This window comes from Lonchura striata, chromosome 12, assembly GCF_046129695.1.
Source record: "Lonchura striata isolate bLonStr1 chromosome 12, bLonStr1.mat, whole genome shotgun sequence".
NCBI lineage: Eukaryota > Metazoa > Chordata > Aves > Passeriformes > Estrildidae > Lonchura > Lonchura striata.
In genome coordinates this window covers 1,243,572-1,271,393 of record NC_134614.1, presented here as the reverse complement: position 1 = coordinate 1,271,393, position 27,822 = coordinate 1,243,572, and the positions used below count along the sequence as shown (strand labels likewise).

At 43.4% G+C, this 27,822-nt stretch overlaps 1 protein-coding gene across 6 annotated transcripts; it reads right to left on the bottom strand.

Moving 5' to 3' along the window:
- Positions 1–1,873: 1,873 nt before the first annotated feature.
- On the bottom strand, positions 1,874–26,778 carry PTPDC1 (protein tyrosine phosphatase domain containing 1). 6 transcript variants are annotated; one of them, XM_077786037.1, is made up of 10 exons: positions 26,532–26,778; positions 12,757–12,849; positions 9,953–10,124; positions 9,176–9,256; positions 8,836–8,954; positions 7,970–8,107; positions 6,098–7,299; positions 5,248–5,433; positions 4,422–4,532; positions 1,874–3,611 (listed from the first exon to the last, which is right to left on the bottom strand). In XM_077786037.1, exons 1-10 carry the CDS (start codon positions 26,581–26,583, stop codon positions 3,498–3,500), a joined length of 2,268 nt encoding a protein of 755 aa, XP_077642163.1. In that variant the 5' UTR covers positions 26,584–26,778; the 3' UTR covers positions 1,874–3,497. The 6 variants fall into 6 exon arrangements, with proteins under 6 accessions (XP_077642163.1, XP_077642164.1, XP_021395240.1 ...); XM_077786038.1 differs by having other exon boundaries at positions 26,527–26,582; XM_021539565.2 differs by lacking the exon at positions 26,532–26,778 and adding an exon at positions 22,369–22,531.
- Positions 26,779–27,822: the final 1,044 nt, after the last annotated feature.

Genomic DNA, 27,822 nt, shown 5'->3' with positions numbered 1-27,822 from the left:
CTCTTTTCACAGTCACGCTTCTGGACAGGAGATAGAAGACGGTGGCTGCACCTCACACCCAGACAGCTGGCACAGCAACTTCAGCATTAAGAACGACCTGGTCATCATTCTCAAGAGTCCTGAGAAGAGTACCCCAGAATAGCCGTCTACGAGGAAACATCCTATGACCCTGTAGATCCCACTGCCACTTCCTCTCCCCATGGGTATCCCCAAACTGCCTTCATCCATTTTTGATCTCCCTCTGTCCCGTCCCCGCCCATTCCCAAGTTCTTCTGGAAATCCCAGTATCAGCCCAGGACCCTCCCGGCCCGACTGAGACCAACATGACCCTTCCTCTGCCCCTGAGCCCCCTGGCCCTGCCCTCTAAACAGCACTGTAGGTGACCCCCCTGCCCCTGTCTGCAAGTGCAGGCGATGGCCCCTTCTTCTATTGCAATAAAGATATGGAGCTGTCACCGCAGTGTCCGGGTGGTTCCACCAGCAAAGCCCACCCGGCACCAGCACTGGCTGAGCTCCATGGGCAGGAGCAGCCGTGGATGCCCACGGTGTGGGCAGGCAGGAGCCAGGCAGGGGCTGCTGTGACCAGCGGCAGGGCCCCGAGGGGCTGGGGGAGCCTATGCTGAGCGTCCCTGGGCTGAGGACACATTTCCTTCAGTGGGATCATCTGGGCTGGACCTCCTCCAGTGGCATGCCCAGGAAAATGAAGGGAAGGGAAGGGAAGGGAAGGGAAGGGAAGGGAAGGGAAGGGAAGGGAAGGGAAGGGAAGGGAAGGGAAGGGAAGGGAAGGGAAGGGAAGGCCTTAAGGCCTGATGGGAAAGATGAACAGCCCCAGAGGCACAACAACCCAGCTGCAACCACACTTGATTTCCAGGACAAAGCACTTGGCAGATCTGGCCCGGGATTCCCCATAAGGCACGTGGGGGCTTTGGAGACCCCATAAGGTCCACCAGGCGCTAGGGTCCCTTGTGAGACACACAGGGATATTTTAGGTTCCCTCTGAGGCATGGAGCGCACTGGGGTCCAGTTGAAGTCATGCATGAGCTTTGGAATCCCATGTGAGGCATGCAGGGGGGTTGGGATCTCTCCCAAGGTGTGCAGGGTGCTGGGGGTCTCTGCTGAGCACAGGACGGGGTTTGGGGTCTCATTTCAGGTGTGGAGAGGGCTGTGGGCTCTCCTAAGCGTGCCGGTGCTTTGCGTCCCTCCTGCTGCAGGCAGTGGGGCTGGAGTCTCTTGTGAGGCTCGCAGGGGACGGAGCCCTCCCGGGTTCCTGCCGGGCCCGTCCGGCTCGGGGCTGCCGCGGCCCAGGGGCAGCCGCCGTGCCGGGACGGCTGTGGCGAGGGGCCGAGGCGGAGCTGCCCCGCCGGGTCGCGCTGCACGGGCACGGCACGGGCGGTGCTGAGCGCCGGGCAGGCGGCACCCCGAGCCCAGGGGCCACAGCCGCGGCCCTGCCTCCATCGGGGGGCATTTTTACATCCTCAGGACGATGTGCTCTTGTGGTCCTGGTGGTGGATCAGGGAGAAAAGCCAAATGTGACAGACTAAACTTGGCTGAAGGAGAGGGACGGCTCAGCAGAGGACCTGGGGACCTGTGCTGCCAGCTGGTGACCGGCCACTTGGACACAGCAGGAAGGCCCCAGACTATCACACTTCATCTGGGAGGGTATAAAAGCCCAGAGGTTCTTTGTTCAGGGTCCCCCAGAGGCACCAGCTCAAACTGCCACTGTTCCAGCACAATAAAATTGTTTTAAGGATCCAGAGGTCCGATGATCTGCTGTGGAGGACATTTCACATTTCCAATCTTTTGGGCGTTTAGGGACTTTTGATTTTGCTTTGCACCCAAGAAAAATAAACCCCCAAATGTGCACAAATCACTCCTTTAGCCTTTCCTCCTTTTATTTTCAGACAATTTTTACATTGTTCTCTGCTATCTTGTCTTCATCGTCCTAAATTCCTGTGCCTCTTTAAGTCCAGCCTGGGATGGTGCACACATTTTGTTAATTATGTAGCGATTGATCCCCAGCAATCCTGTTGACCACACCCATTTCAATGTTCAAAAACCTAACACTGGGCTGCAGTATGTGAATCACACTCTGGTGTGTGAGATGGCAGAGCACCAGAGCAGGCACTGAAGAAGGGGCATTCCATAGATTAGAAAATGGGATTTGTTTGAGCCTGACTGCTAATGCTAACACAGAACTGCCTGTTGTGTTGCCTTGCCTCTTTGCAAAGCTGGATTTGTGTTTGTCATTCACATGTGAAATTTTCCTTTCATGTGTGCCTATTTTAATATGATTCTGCCAAAGTATCTGTTTTAATTTTAATTTGATATAAAATCATCCAATAGTTGAGGTGTATATAAATTATCTCTATTTCAAACTGGTCTGTTTTTAACTCTAAATGTTAGTCATTTACAGAAACTAATAAAAATATTTTGGAAATTGATAGATTCTTGTTTAACTGCTTAAATCTATCAAACTAGATGAACCACTCATTCTGCAAACTGGCATCCCAGTACAGATCCTAAGGCTGGAATCCAAAATTTTGTTAGGATGGTGGCCCAGCATTTTCTGTTTTAGTAGACAAAAATGCTTCAGCAAAGTGTATTGCAGCTAGTAAGGTTTTGATTAATATTTTATTAGTATGATTATATCGTACTTTTTCATGTAAGTATTTGCTGGATGTAAGTGTAGGCAGAATCATATCCTTATGAAGATTTCATGAATAAGTGTCTTTTTTCACTTAAGGCAATAATAGCTTAGCTAATAAAGTAAAATTTAACTCTTATTCAATCAATTGTCTGTTAAAAACAGTTTGAAGCTTTCTCATCCAAAAAAGTCTGTATTAGGGCTTGATGACTACTGCTCAACACAGTGCATTTCTCTCCTGGAACACGTTATATGAATACTCTGGTTACAAGTATTTAAGAGATCTGAAGGAAAATACTCTCTGCTGTCAATAACAGATCTTATTATCTGTTAAGATCTGTGTCAATCTGTGTCATTATTACTGTTGGTCGTACTTTAAAATTTCTGAAAGGAAAAGCAGTTTTACAGGTTCAGTCAATATTTATTTTCTGCAAAGTGAAATCAAAGATCATTAATGTAAACATATGTAATACATAAATATTAATCTATTAAACTTTTGGGGACCATGGCACTGAACTTACGGCAGTCATGTAACTTGACAATAATGTTTCTTGCCAGTAACAGAGGATTCCAAATCAATAAACACAGCTGAGAACAGCAGAACCCTTGACAACATAAAAGAACAGTACCTGAAACAAAATGCTACAGAGAATGGTCACAGGGAGCCATTCTTTAAAACTATGTAGACTGAACAACTGCCACTTAAACTTCCTCTAAAAAAATAAAATTATTTGTTAATAACTTCTATTACCTAAAGTTAGGTAGATCATGCCAGGTAGCACAAAATACAGTAGCTGGAAAATGCAAAATAATTTGGTAAACCCATCTAATGCTTCGGCAGAGCTGTGTAGAAATCAAGGATTCTCTGTTCCCTCTTTAATCCTTTTCCTTTTTTCTTCCAGTGTTTGTTTAAATACAGTTTTCAAGGTATTGTAAACATATGGCCCATTCTCAGAATTGAAGCTTGTCTAATAAGAAAGAAACGTTTCAGTTCAGTTGTTAAAGAGATGCCATACAGTAAAATGCAAAGTAGATGCACAACATTAAAAAAAAAAAGCTTTGAGATTTATCAAAAAAAGATGTGTTTTTGATGGAATGCATAATGCTAAGTGGTTTCCATTTTATGCTAACTAGACATTAAAATAAAACAGAAGAAAGAGAAATGTGGTGATTGTTTTCACAGGCAGATTTACAAGAGATGAGGAAGCAGCACAGTGAACATTCTGTTCAAGCTCAGATTTCATTGACTGAATCTGAGAAGAAATCTGAGCTGAACAATAGCTTCACCTTGTCACTGTTACTGAATAAGCCTAAAGCAGAAATTAGTTACTGACATCCTGTAGTACAGGCCTGGAACAGAACTGACTTTCAGTGTAATTTCAGAAAATTATTTAATCTGATGGAAAGAAGTCACATGGTACAGAATCTACCAAAGACTTTGGTGAGCTACTCTAGGTGATTAGTCAGTATCACCCTGTAAAATTATCTTTTCCCTAATTTGAATATATCCATGAACTGGCAGTGGTCCAGAAAGAGGAAAATGAGACTCCAGGATTAAGGTTGTAGTGACAGAATTGAATTTTGTTGAGAATATTTCCAACCCTTTATGTATGGGATTATTATAAAATGTAAACCCTGAAATAAATAAACTTCACACTGAAGCATGAAGGAATTACTGTAGCCTTTCTCACAGAGGCCTCCCTTTGTTCATTGATTCACCCTTCATGATTTAAACCAAGTAAATACAATATCTTGGATAGTTATTTGGGATTACTTGCCTTGGTGAAAGCTTTAATAGCACGAGCAAGTAAGGCCTCCTCCACATCAGCTGGCAGCACTTGCAGGTTCACCACACAATGTAAAATACAAACGATGGTCTGACACTGCTCCTGGTGGGAAAAAGAACAGCAGCTCATCAGAAGTATTATTTCCACAAAAAGCAGTTTAGCACTAAGATTTTGTTAACTGCTGTTTAAACACCAGTGCCTTCCTGTGCCGAAACCTTCATGTGCAGGAGTTGGTGGGGAATTCCCACCAGCCCAAAGAGCCTCTGCGTAATAATTTCAATCATGATGGGAAAACTCTTCTGAGTGCCACCAACTACTCTGGAAATCCCAAGATCCCCTCCACGAACAGTAGACTTCCTGTGAATTGGCATTGGAAAAGTGAGATTTGATCTTTTCAGCCCAAAATGCTGTGCATGTTCAGGGCTTTTTCCCCCATCTTGTACCTCTCTCTGTTCTTCCAACTCTCCATCACCACTGGAAGCTGGCAGAGAAACAATGATGGAAGCTGGCAGAGAAACAACTGAGCAGTGCTAGCAAGGAGGAAGAAAGGGAGGAGCAATCTTTGTGGCTGTTCCATCCTAACCCTTTTCCAGCTTAATTAAGGGGCTGGAGCATTTGTCACATAAGCAGCCTGCTCTAGGCAGCTCTGTTTTGAGCAAGACACTTGGACTAGAAGATACCTAGAGGTACCCTGACAAGTCACACAATTTGATGTAGAATGAATTCTCATTCTGAGTTTGAAAGATAATTAAGTGGTTTTTTTAAAGAGGAACCTTTGCCTAAAGTGAAAGAATGAATTGTCAGACCCAATATGTACCTTTCTCAGCAAGTAGAGCGCATCCTGGGATTCCGTGCAATTTTTTGCCAGCATGTCAATATCATCTTTGGATATAATAGGTTCTTTCAGCTGCTCTATCCATGACCACATCAAGCTGCAGAGGATAAAAGGATCTCTCTCGGTGCAGATTTTATCCCAAGCTCCATCTTGAGAATTCAGTTCTTTCTTAAAACAAAACAAAAAACCCAAACAAACAAAACAAGAGATGCATCATCTATTTACCTTTGCCAACATTTGCTTTGTTTCAACAAGAAAAGAGATATCAAAAAAATGTATATTTTTTTCCCAGAGTATCAACATTAATCAGCAGTAATACAAGTGATTCTTTAAAACAGAAGGATGACAGAAGCAGTGCAGCTGAGAACCTCCCAGTACTCCACTGGAATACATAAACCAGTTTTGCATTACAGCTTCAAACCAAATGTTGCTAAGAGGATTTGGGTTTGATGATAAACAATTAAGTTTCTATTAAATTCTTTTTCTTTTACTCATAAATCCTCTGATTAGTTCTGAAAAAACACAAAAACTAACTCAAACCTTTAAAACCTGTACTATTTCGGTGCTACCAGCAGCCACATTACAACCAGAAATAATGCCATCAATTTCCCCCAGTTAGAAAAGTGAACATAACCAGAACCTCCACCCTCCTGCTACAGACCAGAATGTGTAGGTGCATTTTGCTAGCCTGTGAAAGACCTGACCCTGGACCTCATATAAACTGCTATCCCAGTGTACCATTTCAGAGCTCCACGTGGCATTTTTGCCATTCCAGAAATTCACTGAGGTGAAATATGCAGAGCCCATAGCATAGATTTGAGTTAAAAATTACCTGCCACATTTCTACCTTCTGCTTCACTTCATCCTCTCCCAGAAATTCATTTAGATCTGCAAGTGCTTTGGCTGCCAAAATTCTTCGAGCTTCCAAACTTAATTCTGACTGCAGAACAATGTGTGGAATTGTCTCTGACAGCTCTCTGCCACTCTTGCTTTCATATCCAATGGAAAAGCTCACTTTGGAAGAGGAAGAAGAGTCAGAATCCTCAGAGAGATAGACTCTCCTGCCATATATATTGGTCTTGTGGTCCTTCCAGTGAACAGTCTCGTTGGCAAAGCTGTGCCTTGGCATTCCAGGTTCCTTGGGATTGTGCATGGACGCAAGGCCTGAGGAAAAGGTCTTGCTGCGTTGTACTTCTTTGATAGAGCTCCTTCTGTCATAGGAGCCACCCCTTTGTCCATCCAAATGAAATCTCCTTTGACTCGAGAACATGCATGTGTTACGCACTAATGCTTCTTTGTTTAATTCCAGCTGTGGCTTTGCCTCACCTATTACAGAACATTCCTCCCCACTGTTCTGCTTGGGTTTGTTGTTCACTAAGATCTGAGCAGGCACTGTCCAGGCAGTGTCATCCTGTTCCAAAAGAAACTCAGTTCTCCTTAGGTCTGACTCACTGTAGCTCAAACGCCTTTTCAGATGAGTAAGAGGCTGAAGGCATTCCACATTCCTTCTTTTACAGAAATCATCACTTTCGTGTCCCAGGGAGAAGTGTGAGTCCTGGCTGTCGAGAGCAGAGGAGTGGGTGTGGGATGAGTCTGATGTGTCGCTATCATGCCTGGCCAGTTCCTGCTTGAGCTCCATGGATGCCAGCTGGGACATGGTCTTCTCAATCTCAGCTGAGAGGTCTGGGATGTCCAGCAGCTCTGCTTCTACCACCTGTCTGTTCTCAGCCAGGTCCAGCAGCAGCTTACACACCAGGTGGATGAGTTTTGGGACGTGCTTGAGGTGCCTGCTCTCTAAGCCATGGAGCAGGTGCCTCTGGCGGGTCAGGTACTGGGACAGGGTGACTGCGTGTGCCTTGGGCTCGCAGCACGCAAAGACATTACGGAGAGGGACCAGGAACTGGGAGAACTCCCTGACACACAGCAGCTGCCCCCGGGTCTGGATGGAATTGGGCCTTTTGGCTCTGACAAACAGAATCGCTTGGTCAGCACTCATTCTGGTGGCAAAAACTAAGTAGCAAGCTATTAAAACACCTGGAAAATACAAAGACAGGATTAGTGAAGGAACTGTCAGACTCAAACAAATACTCAGGGGAAACACGGGATAGAAATTAATATAGGTGAAGGCAGAGTGTCCTCTATTATGTGATGCTGTTACGTAAATGTAATTGCCTGTGAAGAAGCACAAGACAGTGAAGCCCTGCTCACTGTACTGCAAGGGGAGCTCCCCACAGCCTCTCCAGGAGTTCCACCATTCACAAACTTGGGAGCAATGGGGGCTTCTAAGCAAAGGACACAACCAAAAAGGACTTGAAAGAAGCAAATGAAATTTTAGGCGCTCCACCAAATCTATACAATCCAACAGTGAGTGGCAGGTTTATGAACATGCTATAAATACTGGACAATGAAAGTGTACCAGGAGAATTTTCCCCTCCAAAAGCAGCTGTCACATTTGATTGTAATGGAATGATTATACAGATTAAAAACTTTTTCTATCTTACAGGTTTTTGGTTTTAATATACTAAAACTGATTTTCTCTAACTGTTGAGGATATTTGGACACAGTCGTTTAGCACTTGTAACCATTTTATAGAGGTCCATCTTGCAATGACACAGAATTCTAGCCCAGTTACTACTGTTTTATAACCAGAGATGGTTGGAGTCTCTAGAGGAACTCTGGTGCTGCCCCTGCATGGGACACATACCTGTCCTCCCAAGTCCTGCGTGGCAGTGAACAGCCACCCTCCCCTCCTGCAGGGCGAAAGACATCACCTTTACCATGTCAAGGATAGTTGTGAGAGATGCCACTCCATAATCCTTCCATCCAAAATTATAAAAATAAACTGAAATAAAAAGAGAGACAGTGATTTTTCTGCCACACCGTTTGTGAAAGGTGTAGTACTATTTGCAGAGGAGAGATTACTAATAAGAAATTATAGTACTAAAATTGCATAATGGAGCTTAAAATCTGACTACATCTTGTTTGCAAGAGATTATTTTCCTATTTCAGTGTATGCTTGCTATTGAAACTTGATAGATACACGAAGTTAGCAAAGATTTGTCAAACTCAAGTTAAGTTAAAATGTAAAAGATGTAACAAAACAGTGATTCATGCAAAATTACACAGCTATATACAGAAAGGGCAATTTTTTCTTTTCAGAAATAAAAGCACTTCTTCAGTCAGCAGCTGCTTTTTACAGAGAGGCACTTTCTCTCTTCTCACTATAATATGAAAATACAAAAATACTGTCAGGAGCAGTGTCCTCATAATGAAATTACTTTTTATAGTCTTGGTAAGAAGACATGAGTGTACCAGAATTTGTGAATACAGAAGAAAAAAGGAACTGCTGTCCTTTCTTTAGAAACACCTGAACACAAACCCTCCATCTCTCTCTGTATAATATACAATCTTCAATAATGTGTTATTTGCTCTTCATTGTATTTGCCAGGTTTCACATTTTGTGCGATGTTTCCTTACATAGCTGTGTTTAACTCACAGGAATTCAAGTAAAAATATCTTGAAATGCCAAAGTCAATAATTAATGAGGAACAACAGCAGGAGGGAACTTACTGCCAGCCTCCATAAAGGCTTCAGGAAGGTAGGTGAAGCCACTCTCCTGCTCCAGGGGGTTCCCACAGCTCGCATGCTCCCCAGGACGCTGAAGGTTAATTATGGTTTTTATGCCACATCTTAAGGAAGGAATAATGAGTCAAAGTATTATAGGCAGCCAAAATCTCATTGTCCCTTATTTTCTGAAACACATATTTATTCTTAGTGGAGAATAAATCTTTACCTGTAGAGCGTTAAAATGAAAGGATCTTTATCAACAATCCAAATCTATGTTGAAAGAGAAAATGGATCAGGAATTACACCAGTAATACTTACAATAAATAGCAACTAAATTTTTTACCTTTCAAACTGCTCAATAATGTTGTACTTTTCAATTACTTCTGTTGAGGGTCGAGCCATAGCCAGGATGTTATCTGTTATCCTGAGAAATTAGAAAAGTAACTAATAATGTTATCATTAATAATTCTTTGGTTATGAGTCTTCCAAAGTAAGAATACTGTTATATTCAAGAAAGAGAGAAATACCTTGGTGATTAGTTAGAAATTACTTTTAAAAATTCTACTATGCCATAGTGCTAGTGATAAATCCTATTAAACTGATACAGATTGAACATTATCAAAAGACTAGAACTGCTTAAATGCCAGGACATAAGTAAAAATTCCTTTGTACAGAAATCTGGACCCAGATCCCTGTTTGTCCCTTTAAGGTTTGTAAATGCTGCTTAAGCATTTGCTGTTAGAAAAAAAACAGTAAGAATGTCAAGAGACATTTCATGTGACTTTCCCTGCACATGAACATCCTTCTGAACACATGCCCACATTATTTCATCTGCATGAAATGCTTTTACTTTCCAATTTCATTATTGACATATTTAATTCCTTTACATCTTAAACCTTAGTAGCCCAGAACAGCTTTTTAATAATTCATGACAGACAGGTATTTATTCTTTTGGATCTGAACAAAACCCACTGTAAGTCAAGAGGAACCTTTACTTTCCTGGGCTGTGTGTGATAGCCACTACATCAAGTTCTAATTCCAGATAAAATTCTCATTATATTTTACACTTAGCAGCTGATTTTCAACAAGCCCAGCTATTTTGCTGCATTGAGCTGCTCACCAGGAGGAGTAGAGCCCCTTGATTGCCTGCTCGTGCTCGGCCCAGCGCGCGGGGTTCTCGTATTTGCAGGCACGGCCACCGCAGGCCATGGAGCACTGCATGTGCCCAGGGATGACGTGGCGCAGCCGCTCCCCCACCTTCGTGTACTTGGCCGTGGGGCGCCTCGTGGTCCCTGTGACACAGGCAGAGCCACATTAGCCAAGAGCTCACTGAAAAATACCACTTCAGCCTTATGACGCAGTCACAAACACCATAAATACATGCAATATGTATTTCAGGCTTGTTGTTCAAGGAAGGATTCTGAGGGGAAAAAATTGCTTGCATTACTGCCAGGTATTTTCTTCTGATGAAGTTAGAGGTTAAGTGACATCCTTCACAGCCGAAAAAAGTCAGAGTCCTCTCCAACCTGAAATCCAATATAGTTAACCATGTCCTCAGAGCATGCATGAATGTGTGCTTCTGTTTTACCTGTTGTTTATGACTGAGCTGTTAGAGTAAAAAACATGCATTAACACCTGAATCAGGAATCAGTGAACAAAACAGAATATACAAAATACAAGAAGAAAATTAAACCCTACTATTTTATCCACACACAAAAAAAAAAAGTACAGAACAAAACAAAAGTTAACAGAACCAAAGTATAGTAATACTGAGAAAATACCCAGAACTGCCATAGTCTCAATGAAAAGTACTTTACTTTCTTTTTCAGGAAAAGTTGCATCTAGCTCCTCGGGGCTGAGCGACGACAGAGCCACCATGACCCGGTGCGTGGACGAGGAGAGCAGCTCCACCACGGAGCTGCGGCGCCGCTGGCTGAGGCGAAGAAGGGGATCGGAGGAGGAATGCCTCCGCCCCTGGAAGAAATGGCTAAAGATGCTGACGGCCGAGCGCCTGCGGGGGGAAGGCTGCATGGCTGCGCGGCCCCAGTTCCGCCCGGCACCGCTGCCCGGGGCGCTCTGAGCGCAGGGGAAGTTGCTCAGCGCTGAAGTTGCGGGAGCGGAGCGGAGCATCCCCGAGCACGCTCGGCAGCTGGTGCCCGGGCTGAGCTGTCGCCATGGTAACGGAGGATGCAGGCGCTGCTGCCAGCCAGCCCCGGGCTGCTCCTTTCCACAGGGATTGCGTCTGCTCGGGACAAACTGTTCCACTGCTTGATGAAAATAGTTGCATGTCAAGTAGGTAATTTTCAAAACGCGCTGGGAACAACCAAAATGTTTGTCATAAACAATGGGAGTATTTAGTTCCTGCTCAATAACAGGCATTCAGAACTCGCTAAGACACAAAATACTCCATTCAACAGAACAATCAAAATGTAGCTGGAGGCTCTGCCTCCTGAGAGATCTGTAAGGAAGCACATTATACTCCCCCACCTCTTGGTTCTTCATTCCACAGCCACCTCTCCTCCTCCACTTTGCTGCTCCAAAATGCATCATTAGCTGTGTAATGACTGGGATTAGTGTATTCCTGCTGAAATGCTTCAGTACATGATGAATTGTAGACTGTTTGCCTGGACCATTCACATCTTCTAACAAAACACAATTTTGTTATCCAAAACAAAAGGCTGGGTTGTTTTTTTTTTCCAGGGCACAGCTTTTTTATGAAGCAAAGCTGTTAACCCTGCAGCCTGACAGAAATCAGATCACTAGGAGGAGGTGTGTCAGCTGAGTGCTTCAGGCTTCTGAAGGTACGTATGAGGTGGCAAATTGCCTCCCACTTTGCTTCCAGTGTGCTGAACAGGAGAATGAGGTGGCCGGAAAGATTGCAGCACTTGAAAAAGTGACTTGAAAAAGTACAGAATGGATTATAGTGATGTAAAAAGCCTCTCTCATCCAAATGGATGTGCATCAGACTGCACTGAAAGGGGAAGGCTGGGAAAATCAAGAAAATACACTTTAACTTTGTCAATGAACAAATTAATCCCATTGCATTTTCCTAAAAGACATTTGTATTTCTTCTTGTACCACAAAACAAGTAACTTTTACAGAAGAATTTGCATAAGAAGAAGTTCCCTTCTGGGACAAATTCACCAGGCAAAAATATGCTTCTTCCAGGAACTGGGGGCCTGAACTTTGGCTGCTGCTACCCAGCTCTTACAGAGATGTGGCAATGTTTGCTGTGGGTACCAGGCCTGAAATATCAGCAGTGATATCATGTGAGGAAAGGAAAATGTTCAAAACCTTGCCTCTTCATTCATTAGTGGAGCTGATATCAACAGGTGAGGAAACATGTAAATATTCTGTTATTTTGGGGGTTGGAAGAGAAAGGAGAAGAAAAAGGCTATTTCAAGTACTACCTGTATCCAAGAAATGTTAAAAATGTTTTCTAGTTAACGACATTCCTTTCTTGTATTTAATTATTTTTCTCTTTCTCTTCCCAGAAACTTTTCAGTATGTATCAAATGATAGTGGAGACAGAAGTGAGGAAAATAAAAGGCTACACATCATTATTTTCCTACTGAATCTAGCAGATTTACAAACACTCACCAAAATGGTAAGAAAGAATTGCATCCTGTACAAGTTTAAATCATTAGAAAGGGGAGTTTTGTTGAAGATAGGTTTGTATTTTCAGAGAGCTAGGCAGTTTCTTAAGACTAAGATTAAGAGATCTGACAAAATGAAAGTTACAGAAAAGATCAACATATTATCACCATGATATGTTGATAAAATAATGCAGTTTGGTTTCGTTAGAGACATTTTACATTTATAAACATGGATAATATTTCTGGATTTTTTAAAATTTTGTGGGGTTTTTTTCCAGAATTGTTCTAAGCATTTATTATGAACAGCACATCAGAGCCAAATTCTTACCTGAACTCATATTTGCCAGATACACACTGCTCTCTATCAGCGAGGAGTATGGTTGCTCATTTTGCAGCAAAACTCCTGCAGCCATTGCAGTACCTGTTGAAACAATAAAATAATCACTGAAAACCTACAAGAGAAGCTCAAGAAAGGCAGAATAAAGCCATGTGCTCCTGGTTATAGAGTCATTGATGATTTCGGCAGTCAGGCATGGGCCAGTACTTGATAGACAGTCTGCAATCCACAGCTTTCTGCTCTCTTCCCTGTACTCTTGGGGTTTGGAATCACATCTGTCACAATTCTCCTCTAACAAGAAAACTGAACCTACTACTCTCTCCAGGCAGAAGCAGATTTTTTTCTCTACTGTTATTTCTAACAGAAGGTAGGTCCTGCTCTGAAGACCTTCTATCTGACAGAAAGATAAAGAAAGCTGTAAATATGAACACAGTAATCAGTCTGTGATGTTTAAATAAACACTTTGCATGGCTCTTGAGTGCAAATTCTTACTCAGTATAAGATCACCTGTTTCTCTTATCTCTATAGGAAAATAGCTGCAAGCATAACAAAAAAGAGCAATTTTATACCAAACTAAGCATATCTCTGCTGAATCGTTAACTACAGAAATTTTGCTAAATAGACAAACCTTGGGTTCCCAAGTCTGCAAAAGGAGTATTACCATTCAGCAGCATAAATAGGGTTTTAAAAGACAGATTTGCTAAAAAAAATATATATATAAAAAAGGCGTCCTGTAGGGATTAGGTGATATAACAGGCCTGTGTGGTGCTAACTGCTTGCTGTTCATTGTCCAGCTTTTATCTCTAATTATGCAAAATTAATTTTGTAGTAAATATTTAAATAAAATTTATACATCCAGATATTACATTATCTATGACATACTTGAATAAACTATTCTTTCAGCAATGCTAATGGACTTTATTCCAGTCACCCAGTACAGCTCTGTTCTTTTCAAGATCCTTAATGGTGGGAACAGATCACAGATCCACATTAATAACCCTTTCACAGAGCTGCACCAGTCCTCTCAAAGGGATGAGAATTACATTTGTCAGTAAAAGACAAAAAGCATTCTGAAACATCAGAGATGCTCAGAAATGCATCTCTAATTTAAGTATGTTAAGAAGAATATTAATCAAGAATACTCTTTAATAAAGATTAAAAGGGTATCTGGAACATTTTCTACTCAACTACTTGACCATCTGACTCTGAAAAGTCAATCCTTTAATAAAGTACCTTCATATAACTGCATTCCATTTGGAGAAGCTCCAGAACCTCTATTTTTTTTTTTCAATGGATTTTGAAATCAATAAGTGATGGCTTCAGTTATCAGAGGAAACTTTGAACCTAAAGAAAGAACTTCATTTTATCTCCAGAATTTCTTTTTTAGAGTTAAGAATGCTGAATTAACAAAAACTATTGGTTTCTATTTCTCAGAAAGTTCTCTTCAGAATTCTTAAGTTTGTCCAGATAACATTTGAAAAAGATATCATACTGACAGCAGAATCACCACCACTATGACTATTTAGTTCTCCTATTTCCTTGTACTCAAGTGATTAAAAAAAAAAGATTAAATATCAGGGATATTTCTATCTATTTTCTTTTTTAATACCCAGAAATCAGATAAGAACTCAAGAACTCTTAACTGGAAAAGGATGAGATGGAGGTTAATGCAGAGGAAAATATACCTAGAGTATGACAAAATACTAGCAAGATTCTTCTAAGTGGCAGAGGTGAGCTCTGTGTTTATTTGATGTCTGATTTTATTTCATTAATACAACAAATCCATAATTCTTGTGCTGCCCAACTGACCTGAATATTTTGCCTGTGCCTTTCAGTTTGTAAAACCTGACTGACAGCTCAGTGTGATCAATGGGAGCAATTCCCTTATATTTACTTCTGAAAAAAAAGTTAGGAATTTTGTGACAAATGACTTTGCTGAGTTACACTGCACTTCCTCAGGTGTAAGGTGGTAATCTGGGACAGGTCACAGAATAATAATGAGGTTGGAAGAGACCTCTAAGATCAAGTCCACCCTATGCCCTAACACCACAACTAGACTATAGCACCAAGTGCCAAGTCCAGTCTTTTTTTAAACATATCCAGAGATGGTGATTCCACCACCTCCCTAGGAAGACAATTCCAGTATTTTATTATTCTTTCAGTGAATTTTTTTTTCCTAATATCCAACCTAAACCTTCTCTGATGTAGCTTGAGACTGTGTCTTCTTGTTCTGCCAGTTGCTGCCTGGTGGAAGAGATCAACCCCCACCTGTCTATAACCTCCCTTCAGGAAATTGTAGAGAGCAATAAGGTCACCGTTAAGCCTCCTCTTCTCCAGGCTAAACAACCCCAACTCGCTCAAACGTTCCTCGTAGGGCTTGTGTTCCAAGCCCCTCACCAGCCTCATTGCCCTCCTCTGGACGCACTCAAGCATCTCTGTGTCATTCCTGAACTGAGGGGCCCAGAACTGGACACAGTACTCAAGATGAGATCTCACCAGCACCAAGTATAGGAGAAGAATGACCTTCCTACTCCTGCTGGTCACACAATTCCTAATGCAGGCCAGGATGCCATTGGCCTTCTTGGCCACTTCTTGGTTCATATACAACCAGCTGTCAACCATCACCCCCAGGTCCCTTTCTGCCTGGACACTGTCCAGCCATACTGTCCCCAACCTGCAACACTGTAGGGGATTTTTGTGTCCAAAATGCAGAATTCAGCACTCAGACTTATTCATGTTGTTGGACTCTGCCCATCTGTCCAATCAATCCAAATCTCTCTGCAGAGCCCTCCTTCCTTCCAACAGATCAACACAAGCTCCCAGCTTAGTGTCATCTGCACATTTACTAATGAAGGATTCAATGCCCTCATCCCTGTCATCTATAAAAATATTAAATAGAACTGGTCCCAGCACAGACCCCTGAGGGACACCACTGGTGACTCTCCCCAGCTGGATGCAGCACTGTTCACCACCACTCTCTGGGCCTGGCCATGCAGCCAGTTCCTAACGCAGCAAAGGGTGCTCCCATCCAAGCCATGGGCTGCCAGCTTTTCCAGGAGTGTGCTATGGGCAACAGTATCAAAGGCCTTCCTAAAATCTAAATAGACAACATCTACAGCCTTTCCTGCATCTACCAGACAAGTCACCTGGTCATAGAAGGAGACCAGGTTGGTCAGACATGACCTACCTTTTGTAAACCCATGCTGACTGGGTCTGATACCCTAGCCATCTTGTAAGTGCTGTGTGATAGCACTAAGTATGAACTATTCCATTATCTTATTGGTACTGAGGTCAGGCTAACTGGCCTGTAATTACCAGGATCCTCCTTCCTGCCTTTTTTGTAAATGGGTGTCACATTGGCCAGTTTCCAGTCATCTGGGACCTCACCAGTGAGCCATGACTCCTGATAAATGATGGAGAACGACTTCGCAAGCACATCTGCCAGCTCCCTCATCACCCTAGGCTGGATCCCATCTGGTCCCACTGATTTATAAATATCCAAGTGTCCCAGTAGTTCTCTAACTGTCTCCTCCTGGATAACAAGAGGACCATTCTGCTCCCTGGCACCACCTATCAACCCCTGAGGACAGCTGTCTTGAGGACAAGCTGCCTTACCACTAAAGACTGAGGCAAAGAAGGCATTAAGCATTTCCGCCTTTTTCCTCATCTTTAGTTACTAGGTTGTCTCCCTCATACAATAAAGAACCGGGCCTGGTTATACCCTTCCTTTTACCATTAATATATTTGTAAAAACTTTTTTTATTATTTTTAACAGAAGTTGCCAAGTTCAGTTCAAACTGAGCTTTGGCCTCCCTAATTTTTTTCCTACATGCCCTAGCAGCTCCCTTAAATACTTCCTGAGAAATCAGTCCCTCCTTAAAGAGATGATACAGGTTTTTTTTATTTCTAAGTTCCTTCAAAACCTCATTTCTCATCCAGACTGGACGTTTGCCTCTTCAACTCATCTTTCGGCAAGCAGGAACAGTCTGTTCCTCAAGATCTCTGCTTTGAAGCACACCCATCTCTCCTGGACTCCTTTGTTTTCAAGGGCTCTTTCCCAAGAAACTCTGAATAAGTCTCCTAAATAGGCCAAAGTCTGCCCTCCAGAAGTCCAGTGTAGAGATCTTATTGATATTCCTCCTTATTTCACCAATTATCAAGAATTCTATAATTGCATGATCGCTGTGCCCCAAGCGGCCTCCAACCTCCACATCACCCACCAGTCCATCTCCATTTGTGAACAACAAGTCTAACATAGTCCCTCCCCTGGTGGGCTTGCCCACCAGTTGTTACAAAAAACTATCCTCCACACACTCTAAAAACTTTCTAGGTCAGTGCTGATGTTCCCACAGAGGGGCATTACATTTCTGCACCAATAAAAAGGGTGCTAGAAGTAAAAATAGTGCTTAGGTTTAAAGCAGTAGCTCTCTCCTGCTTTGCCTCCGTACCAGATATTCTTGATTTTTAAAGACATTCTTCAGCATTTTGCTCATATCATGAAAGCTCGATAGCTGTGGAAGGCACAGCCTGGAGTGCTATTCTAGGTCGTGGTGCCATGAGCTGCCTTAGGATCCAAGTTCCGTACCTTGGGGCAATCACGGTACCATCTTAATCAACTCTGCTGCTCAATCTCTGCCGTGCATCCCTATTGCCATGACAGCACAGAGGCCGCCCCTTAATCCCAGCTCCCTGAGCAAGTGAGAGGAACGCTATCTCCTGTGGTGGAGTCACGTCTCTGTCCGGTCCCTGAGTAAGTGTCCGGTTTTTCTGTGGTGCACTTCCACCTCTGTTCCAGCACAGGCAGTGGTGCCATCCAGCGAGCAGGAACACCCCGGCTCCTGACACCAAACACTGGGAAATATGCCTGTGCTGTCAGCTGGCAGAAGTCAAGAGCAGGACCACACTGCCCGAGGAATTTCTTGGAACTCTCATGCCAAACACTCTGGGTATTTCAAGAGCTCCCCTCCAGGTGTGGGTTTGATATGTGCTTTGATGTTTGTATGCAGTTTTGAGTTGCCTTTTCTTTCCCCCCACTTTTGAGATGAACAATTTCTACCAGAACGGATTTCTGTCTCCTGTTGCACTGGATTCACATGTTGCATTTGAAAACATGACAGCTGCCACAGCCCACTCGCTGCTGCACACGTGCAGGGGTGCACTTCCTGCAGGGGATGCAGTGTGGACACGTCGTGCCACCACGGATGAGGTTGCTCTGGGCATCCACCTTCTCCTCAGCAGTGCAGCCTGTTGCCCATGGCCATTTCCTCTGGAATATAGTCCCTGCTCTTTGTAAGGTCACAGGGGAGCAGCAGCGTGGCACACAGGCAGCAGGGCAGCTGGGACATCGGGGGTCCCACGGAGCAGTTCCATGCTCCTTCCAAAGGCCACCTTCCGCAGGCAGCATCCCTCACTGGCTCTCAGGAGCCACCTGCAGGACAGACCCAGCAAACCAGCATTGTGGTTTGCAAATGAACAACTCTGCCTTGTCACAAAAAACCATTCCTTTCTGGTATTTCAAGATCTGGAAATCAGTGATGTCCAGTGGCTGGGCTGAATTTTTGCTCCAGACTAAAACGAGAGAAGCAATGTCCATTATTGCAGCAGCCTGAAAACAATTATATGTCAAAAAGTGAGGAGACAAGAAGATGCTGGTCTCACTCTGTCTTGGCAATGAGGATGGTTATTTAATAAATGCAATTGCTACCTTTTACTTCAGAATATGTTTTCAAACAGAGAGAAGTGCTTGCATTCCCAGCTGGAAGGATTCCAGTTAGGGCAATGTAGCTGCCAGCATGGACAGTAATCCCATTTTAAGGCTCCCCACTGCGTCCCTGTGCACCTATCCACAAATAGTGAGGGCCCAGGTCTTGAATTCCTGTGACTTTGGTAAACAAGAATGCCAAAGCAGACCACATACTTAAAAAGATTACCTGTATGTGTTAATATGCAAAAAATGTAATAAGTTTTCCATTTAAAATATCAATACATGGGAAAAATTTCATTTAAACCTCCACCAGATTCATACAATAGAGACAATGCTGATGCTTAGGCCTGTCACATGAAATTCTGAGGTTATTTTTACTGTTTTATTGTCTTCTAAAGTGAATTTGTTCTCTCCCTGTTGCAGTCATGTGTAACTAAATATCTAGCAGCCAAATTTTTAAAGGAACATAGTGAGCTCGCTGCAGGTAGGGGTCAGCATAGCTTAGTACCTAAGCACTTGGCTGACAACTTTAAAATTTCCTGTGGCCTAATTCTGCAAGTACTTGAGCAGCTTTGCTTTTGCGAGCAGTCCCACAGAAGTCAACAGAATGTCTAAATATAAGATCACATGGGAAAAAGTTTCACTGCCAAAATGCAAAATCCTGTAAACAGCGCTAATGGAGATGTTTCAGGCAGATGACTAAAGATAACTTAGATGATTAACACTAAGTAAAAATAGGATAGTGTAGTGAGGACTGGGTATATTTAATACAGTGGTTAAGAGCTACTAAATTATAACCTTGTCTCTCAATTCAGGCTTTGAATCTGATGCTTTAAGGTTGGCAGATCATGAGAGTTTCTAGCAAAAAATCTTCTAAATTGGCTAAGACAAGGTTAGTCACTGGTACAGGAAGCACTGGTAAATGAAATTGTGTTTTAAATTACCATAGACTATCTAATTTTAACATTGCCAGGAATAACAAAGCATTTCTAAAGGTTTGTAAAAAAATGATGATAACTAAGGGTTTTGCTAAACTTGATTATTATGATTAATGAAACAAGATGCAAAGGTTGTTGTTCTAATGCCTGTACCAGTGAAAAAACTCACTGGGAACAGATATTTCATGAATGCTTAATCTACAATTTAACCATGGTCTGGAAGGCAGTTTTAGCACTGAGCACACATCTTTCAATAGGCACACACATCAATTCTCAAAGTGCTTTAAAAAGCTCAATTATTTGAAATTTGAAATGTTTACTACCTGTAAGCAAACACCAAAACACTAGAAAAGCAAATAAACACATGGACAAAGGATGGAGAGAAGACTAGGTAAAAATATAAACAAATTTTCATATAGTTCAGTTATACAGTATTTACACAGGAGGATGATACTACAGCTGCTGTGAAATTCCAGGGGTTTCATACTGGAACCACAAACCAGAACAGGATTTGTTATTTCTACCTGTCTTTTACCCTCTTTGGAAAAAAAATATTCCCTATTTGTCTTTGTATAAGATTCATGTCATTTTATCATCAAGTTTGATATTTACAAAGGACTCTAACCTCTTTCATGTACAAATGAGACAATATAATTCATTAAAAGATTATGTAGGTGCTGGTTTGGTGATTCAGTCTTTGCTGTTCATAGATTTTTCGACATAAACAGCAAGAAACTACAAGCTAAACTGATGGACAAATCTCTCAATTGATTTGAGCCATGTTATTTAAATCACTTCTTTCTGTGGCAGTGCTAACCTAATAGTTAACAGATGATATTTTAAACTACCTTGAACAGGCTGGCAGGCAGTAATTACTAGAGAGACTCATCAAGGAGATGGCGTAAAGTGAATATATTAACTGTTCTACACACAAAAATGCTGGCTCTGAGACCCTTGATCATGAGCATCATGTTTACCAAGAGACTCTCAGACTCATCACAGTGACTACACGCAGAAGAGTGAAATACTGTCAGTAATTGTCAGCATTCTGACAGCACTCAAGTGCAAGTTCAAAAATTATCTCTGCAAGTTAGAGGATTTTACATCTAATACAGTCAAAACGATAGCAAATTTACACGAGCTTTAATAGTTTTAGTAATTTCAGTGTAACACCTTACCTGTTACCCTGCAAAATGAATGAGTGAGTGCTGATCCCTTCATTGCTGCAGTATGAACCACAAGAAACATGATGAAGGGCAGTCACGTTTTACAGAGAAGCTGAATGAATTCCCCTGGTGTTTCCTGTTGCTAATCGGATCGGGGATGGTAATCTGGGAGGAGCCAGCAACGATCTTTTCTTAACCTAAACTGTGCGGGGAGTGCCTCGGGGACTCTGCAGATAATCATCCCTAAACTGCTTCCTTCGTCTGCTTGGCCTTTAAAGAGATTGAGGCAAACAGGCCGCACCAGCCTGATGTTCTAATAACTGACTCTCCCAGCTCTGCTCTTCCTGTTCACCTCGTTTCCTATTAGCAACAAGTAAACAGGTATTTATTTGTGCGTGTCTACATGCACCAAACACAGAGCCACAGAGAGAATTTTGTGAATTGAGATTAATTACACTGATAGATTGATTTTGAAATGCCATGACAAGAGAATTATAGAAATGTTCCATTGTTATCTGCATAAACCATTTCTTCTTACCCAGTAAAAGCACAGAATGTCATGGAAGTATTTTTAGCAAGTATAAATTAACTGTCTCAAAACTGTAACAAAAATTCATATAAATATAATCAAATGTAAGCAACTAAAAATATAATCAACTAAAAACATAATCAAGTAAAACCTAAAGATTTTGTTGATTTAATACTTGATAAATAAAAAATGCAAATAAAATATGATACAAAATCTTATTCTAGCTTTAAAATAGATCTTATCTCAAAATCAATTTCAAGCACTAAGTAGTAGCTGATAAAAAAAAGGCTTTCATCTATTCCAATCACTTCCCTGCATGTCTTCTTAAAAAAACCCTTTCCATTAATGAAGCTAGGGATTAATTTAAAATACCTCCCAATTACTTAGAAACAAAGTATCCTTAAAATTAAAATCCAACCCGATCTGTTCTGTGATTTTAAGTCTGTGGGGAAAAAAAAAAAAAAAAAAAAAAAGAAATAAAAATGGGACTTGAAAATACAGGTACACCATTTGGGAAAAACCACTAAGGTACCTTGGCTGAACAGATTGTGGAGTCTAAAATCCTCTTTTGCACGCTGTTATGAACAAAAAGGCCTTCCTGGTTCCCATGGCAATATGGGGACACTGCTGGCTTGAGCTAATACTGATATTGAAATGTTAATTAGCTAATTGCTCCTGGGGATCACCTACACACCCCACACACACTGCCATTCTAGGACTGGGATGCAAAACAGAGGGACCAGTGGAATCATGGGAGGGGGTTTTGGGGATGAAAACACCCCTAAATGGAAGGCTGGGCACAGTGGAGGGGGCTGGGTGCGCTGGCTGGGGAAAAGGGAACCACATCCCTAGTGTATGTCTGACCTGTCACCATAGCCGCCAGAGGACTGGACTGGACTGTGGGAAGCAGGAACAAGAGAGCAGCTCTTCCTGGTGTTACCAGGAGGGAAGGAGGGGGAACAGCTGCTGCTGGACTTCAGCAACAGCCTCTGCACATCCCCCCACCCTTCAGCTACCAGTGTGCCAGGAGGAGAGAGGACGGTCTGCTGATTGGGACTGCAGATACAGACTGGACACCTCTTCACCTCCAGCTACCAATGTGCCACAGAGACTCCAGGGACAGACTCTGCACACCTTCTCACCCTTCGGCTGCTGGAAGAAGCTACAACAGTGGGGGCAAGCTCCGTGTTGAGCCCCCTGCCCAGCTAACTTCTTAATAAAGAGCTGAACATTAATAAAGGCATAAGCCCTGTTCATTTCACACACCTTTCTTTAGTGTGTTGGTAGAAGTTTCAACCACAAAAGGACCAAGCAGCCACAGGTTCCCTAGCTGCAGCTGTGACTGGAGGGTTCAGAACCTCCAAAAGCAAAAGTGAACCCATGTGGGTTCAGGAGCTGGTGTCCACTGCCACTGCTGCAGCAGCCCTGCCCAGGGCCAGGGCCCAGGCACACTGACACACTCACTCATGTTCAGTGCCACTGCTGCAGCAGCCCTGCCCAGGGCCAGGGGACAGGCACACTCAGGTGTTGGTGAGAGCAGAGCCCCAGCAGAACAGTGAAGACTTCCTGGGAATGACAGACCTTCAGCAGGAATCTGTATTGGAAATGTGGGGTAGAAAGAATCAGAGGTCAGCTAGAATGAAATATAAATTGTACAGTGAAATAAATCTGCTCTTTGCATTTGAGCTGTGGTTTGAGGGTAGCCCCTGGTTACCTCTTTGGGTCAATTCACACAACAGGAACAGCCCCACAGCAGCACTCCTTCATTTCACATTGTTCACCCACTACAGAAGTGGCTCTAGAAATCTGTATCTATGAATTAGGAGTAAAGGGATACATGTATTTTCCAAATGTCAGTACACTAAAATGTGTTAACAAATGGAGCAAAACATTTTGTAGGAGGAGCTGGAGGAAGCTGACATCATTTTAGTTGACTAAAGAACAAAGAGCAGCTTCAGATAACTAATAAATATTAGTTAAATTCTTAATATAAGCATACTCTTTGGGGGAAGTTCTGAATGTTCATATATGAGAAGCTGGCAGTTACATACCTAAGTTTTATTTCCATGTGGGTAATATAACATTATTTACCTATTTGATTCCAGAGAGGGGTTAATCCTTGAAGGGTTTGGATTCCAGGTGCAACAGCCTCTGCTTTGCTGTGTCCACTTGTAGATGTCAGTTTTGCTGGCTACCCCTTTATCTGTTCCTACATTTGTACTCCTCACTATTAATGACACTTTGCTCAGCTGAGGAACTAATTTTTTCTAGTGCTCTTCAGAGTTCGGCTAATTCCAGTGCCAAACGTTTTTGTTCAAACAGGACGTGCCACTGTATTTGACTCAAGACAAGGCTTTGTGCTAACTGAGGGTGACTTTTTGGGAGAATTAACCTACAGGCTGAAATAATTTGCTATTTCCAAGGAAAGAATACACAGAGTAGGTGGTATGCTAATGACTAAACTAGCAATCTTCATGTCTCTAGGCTTGGCATTTTCCTGTTTCAATAAAATGAAGAATCCCAAGTCATCTGGAAAATTCTGCTGAACTATGATGGCCATTTAAAGATAACAACAAGTGTTTTAAGTAAGTAAACAGGATCACTGGGCTTCTGGCAGCTTCTCTTGCACTGCAGGAGCTGCCTCATGACTACTTCACAGCAGACATAGCAAATCCACCTGTCCTGTGACCTTAGGTACAGGTTTATCAGATTAGGCAGGCAGGAAAGTGTCTAAACTGCCTCATTAGAATGTCTGACCACTGCCTACACTGCACTGTTTTCAGTGGTACATAGACAGAATCAAAACATCACATTATCCTAAAACTTAAAGCTGACTAAAACCTAAGATTCATTTTTGTTTAATACAAACTGTGTGTTTGGATTCCTAGCTGGCTTTGGGCATTTCCAACTTCTCCTTTTGCTTTTTGCTCTTCTCAGCATTTGGATCATAAACATCAATTAATGTTACTTTATTTTCAGCCTGCACTGAAACTCTGCAGGGGAGGCTTTAGCTTTGTGTAACTTTACAACGATATACATGTTATTGAAGACTTTCTGTAAGTTCTGCTTTTAGATATTTTACATATAGATATTTATATATATACACATATAATTTTTTTTTGTCCATTAAGCATAATGCTATACCATCACAAATCAATCACAAAAGCAAACTCAAAGCCTTTGGCAGACCTATACCAGCAGTGTTACAGTTGTGGGAGAAATGTACATATTTAGCTGCTTAATGAGATCCCATAGAAGCAGCCCACCTATGATCCCTGTCCTCTTTCATCTCTACTTCTGACAGTCTCTCTTTTTCCACTGTTACCTAAAATTGCCAGTAAAGGACAAAATGTAGTGAAATGTTAGGTAAAGGCAGCAAAGTAATAGGAAAATTCCAATTCAAAAGACAGTTCCAAAACTGAAGAGTTGTATCAGGTGTTATTTAAAGGTCATTCAATGGACTTAAAATGCAATAGGTAACTACACATCTAGGAAAATAGTGCAGAACCATTTAAACTAGATCTAGCTAGAAAAAGGAAAGCTCTGATTTATGAGACAACTATCTTCTCCATGTCAGATTTCCCAGTTTCTAGACAACTCCTCTCACCTACAATTTTACTGCTATTACACAAAATGAAATAGTCATAATGATATAACTGCATCTACGATGAAGTGAAATATTTACTTAAACATGTGGAATAAAAGCTTTTCAGGTTGGTTTGTGTGTCCAGACAAGCAAGTACATCATGAGAGAGGACTACATTGCTAGTTGTATCTGAGGTGATACTCTCAAAGCAACTGGCCCTGCAGACTGTCTCTCTCTCTCACTTCATCTTGCCTTAGACATGCAGGTACTCTCTATGTCTCACGTAAACTACTGATGGGAACAAGAGATGGAAAAATCACAGAATCCCAGGATGATTTGGCTTGAAGGGATCTTAAAGCCCATCCAGTCCCACCCGTGCCATGGCCAGGGACACTTTCCACTGTCCCAGGGTGCTCCAGGCCCTGTCCAACCTAGCCTTGGACACTTCCAGGGATCCAGAGCAGCCTCCACCTGAATCACAACCTGAAAATGCTTTCAAGCAATACAAAAGTGCAAACACATTTATTTTGTACATATTATTTTGGGATTAATTCCTCCACAGATGTGAAGCTTGGTGTTGCTCAGTGGTGTGAAGGACTCCCAAAAATACGTCTCTGAAAAATGCAAAAGCAAGGGATCTGTGCAAAGAGAAAACACTGAAGTGTAGATTATTAAAGTATCAGGTAACTGTTAATCTATTTATTATTCCTCTGAAGAGTGTAGTGACAGTCTGTAGCGAAAAGCAGTAATAGCTACATCTAAAAGCTACTATTGTGTGGATTGACCTATCCATTGAGATCCCTCAAGCGGGACTGACTGAGCTGCATTTTTCAGGGTGACTGAGTGATGATTAGAAGTGGGGAAAAAACTACAAAACATGCAGACACTGCTGAGAAGGGGAAAATCAGTTTTCATTGCAATACCTCACTGTCGTTCGTGAACTTCTCTCTCCCTGACAACTGTGGGCCTTTGTGAAAGTAAAACTACACAGATCATTTATTACACCAAAAGCATTTTGAGGTGGATTCAGGGGGATTCAGGGGGTGGCAGCCCCAATCCCTGGAAGTATTCAAGGCCAGGCTGAATGGCGCTTGGAGCACCCTGGGACAGTGGAAGGTGTCCCTGGCCATGGCAGGGGATGAGACGCGATGAACTCTAAGGTCTCTTTAAGCCCAGACCAACTTGGGCTGCTGTGATTGGGTTCTGTGACTATTCAGCAGCGGGTGGCAGAGGGGCTGTACCACCGCATATCCCCCGGGGGACCACAGGCCGTTCTCGGCCCCAGCCGGTGCCAGGCACGGCCCGGAGGCAACAGAAGGAGCCCGGAGAGCCGTGCGGGACCGCGGCGGGGTCTCAGTCTTTAACAGAGGGGCCAGGCCGAGCAGCGAGAGCGGGGCTGCCCCACAGCCCGGGGAGCCCGGCGGGGCTGGGCGCCGTGAGGGGAGCGCGGGGCGTTGTGAGGGGGACGCGGGGCGTTGTGTGCAGGGCGCGGGGCGTTGTGAGAGAGGCGCGGGGCGTTGTGAGAGAGGCGCGGGGCGTTGTGAGGGGGACGCGGGGCGTTGTGAGAGAGGTGCGGGGCGTTGTGAGAGAGGCGCGGGGCGTTGTGAGAGAGGCGCGGGGCGTTGTGAGGGGGACGCGGGGCGTTGTGAGAGAGGTGCGGGGCGTTGTGAGAGAGGTGCGGGGCGTTGTGAGGGGGACGCGGGGCGTTGTGAGAGAGGCGCGGGGCGTTGTGAGAGAGGCGCGGGGCGTTGTGAGAGAGGCACGGGGCGTTGTGAGGGGGACGCGGGGCGTTGTGAGAGAGGCGCGGGGGGAAGGGCGGGGCGGGGGCACGGACCCACCTCACCTGCAGGGCCGCTGGAGCCGCTCCGCCGGCACCGCCCCGTGCCGCTGCGCATGCGCGGGGTGGGCCCGGGAACGGTGGAGTCGGGGTCGGGATCAGCGGGGTCGGGATCAGCGGGGTCGGGATCAGCGGGGTCGGGATCAGCGGGGTCGGGATTGGGATCAGCCGGGCTGGGCTCGGGAAATAGCGAGGTCAGGATCAGCGGGGTCGGGATTGGGAAATAGCGGGGCCGAGGAGCAGCGGGATCGGGAAAGGCGGGATGCGGGGGAACGCGCATGCGGGATCGGGAAAGGCGGGAGCAGAGCAGCCAAGAGGGTGCAGGGGAGGAGTGGGAGCGGGTTCGGGGAAGGCGGGAGCGAGCGAGATCGGGAAAAGAGAGCGGCAGGTGAGGGTCTGGGGCAAGTGTGTGTGTTTGGGCGTGTCTGTGTGAATATTTTCACGACGTTTTACTGACACAGTTTAATGTTTAATCGTTGGCCATTGGGTTTTAATGGTAAGAGGTCGGGAATTTAATTGAAAATATCCAAATGACTGTGTTTTCCAGGTGCCTACAGGTGGAGGTGAGGTCGCAGTGACACCCCGAAGGTTTCAGCTTCATCCCCCTGCACCATCCCCATCTCAGCAAGGATTTTAACGAGGAGATGCCACACAGACATAGGTCTGGGCTTTGAGAGACTTAGCTGAAGATTTTTGATAGGCATGAAAGGCATTTAGGTCTTGGATACAGAGCTAATAGGTTAATAATGGTTTATTTTAATACTGGAGTTGAATATACAGTCACTGATTAAAGGAGGAGTGAGAGCCATAAACCTCTGCACACATTAGTGAGCTGGGCTGGAACATCTGTCCAAGGGTCAGCAGAGTGTTCTTGGAGTGCTTGCTGCTAACAGACTTGGGAAGTTTAAATTGTGGTTTTCAAGGTACTCCCAGACTTCTAGCAGTGTTCCTTGTCTATCTCATTAGCCACATTAGTACATTAACAGCTAGAATTAGTGTCCCTAGTATATCAGTTACTTAAACACTAGCAAGGTTTACATACTTTAGACTTCGTTTAAAGGTGAAAACAGGTTTGGGAACTTTGTGGAAATGCTGAAAAGAATTCTGTCACTCCTTTCTGCTCAGCTGAAGGAGTTACCAGCATAGGAGACACATGGCTTTCTTAAAATGTGTCAATCCCATCAGTACTGAAGTGTCTTAAATATGTCTTTATTTTTGTCAGCATAACATATTCGTACAATAATACTGATTTATAAACTAAAAAAATAAAAATGGTTGTGTGATTCCTCCTTCTGTC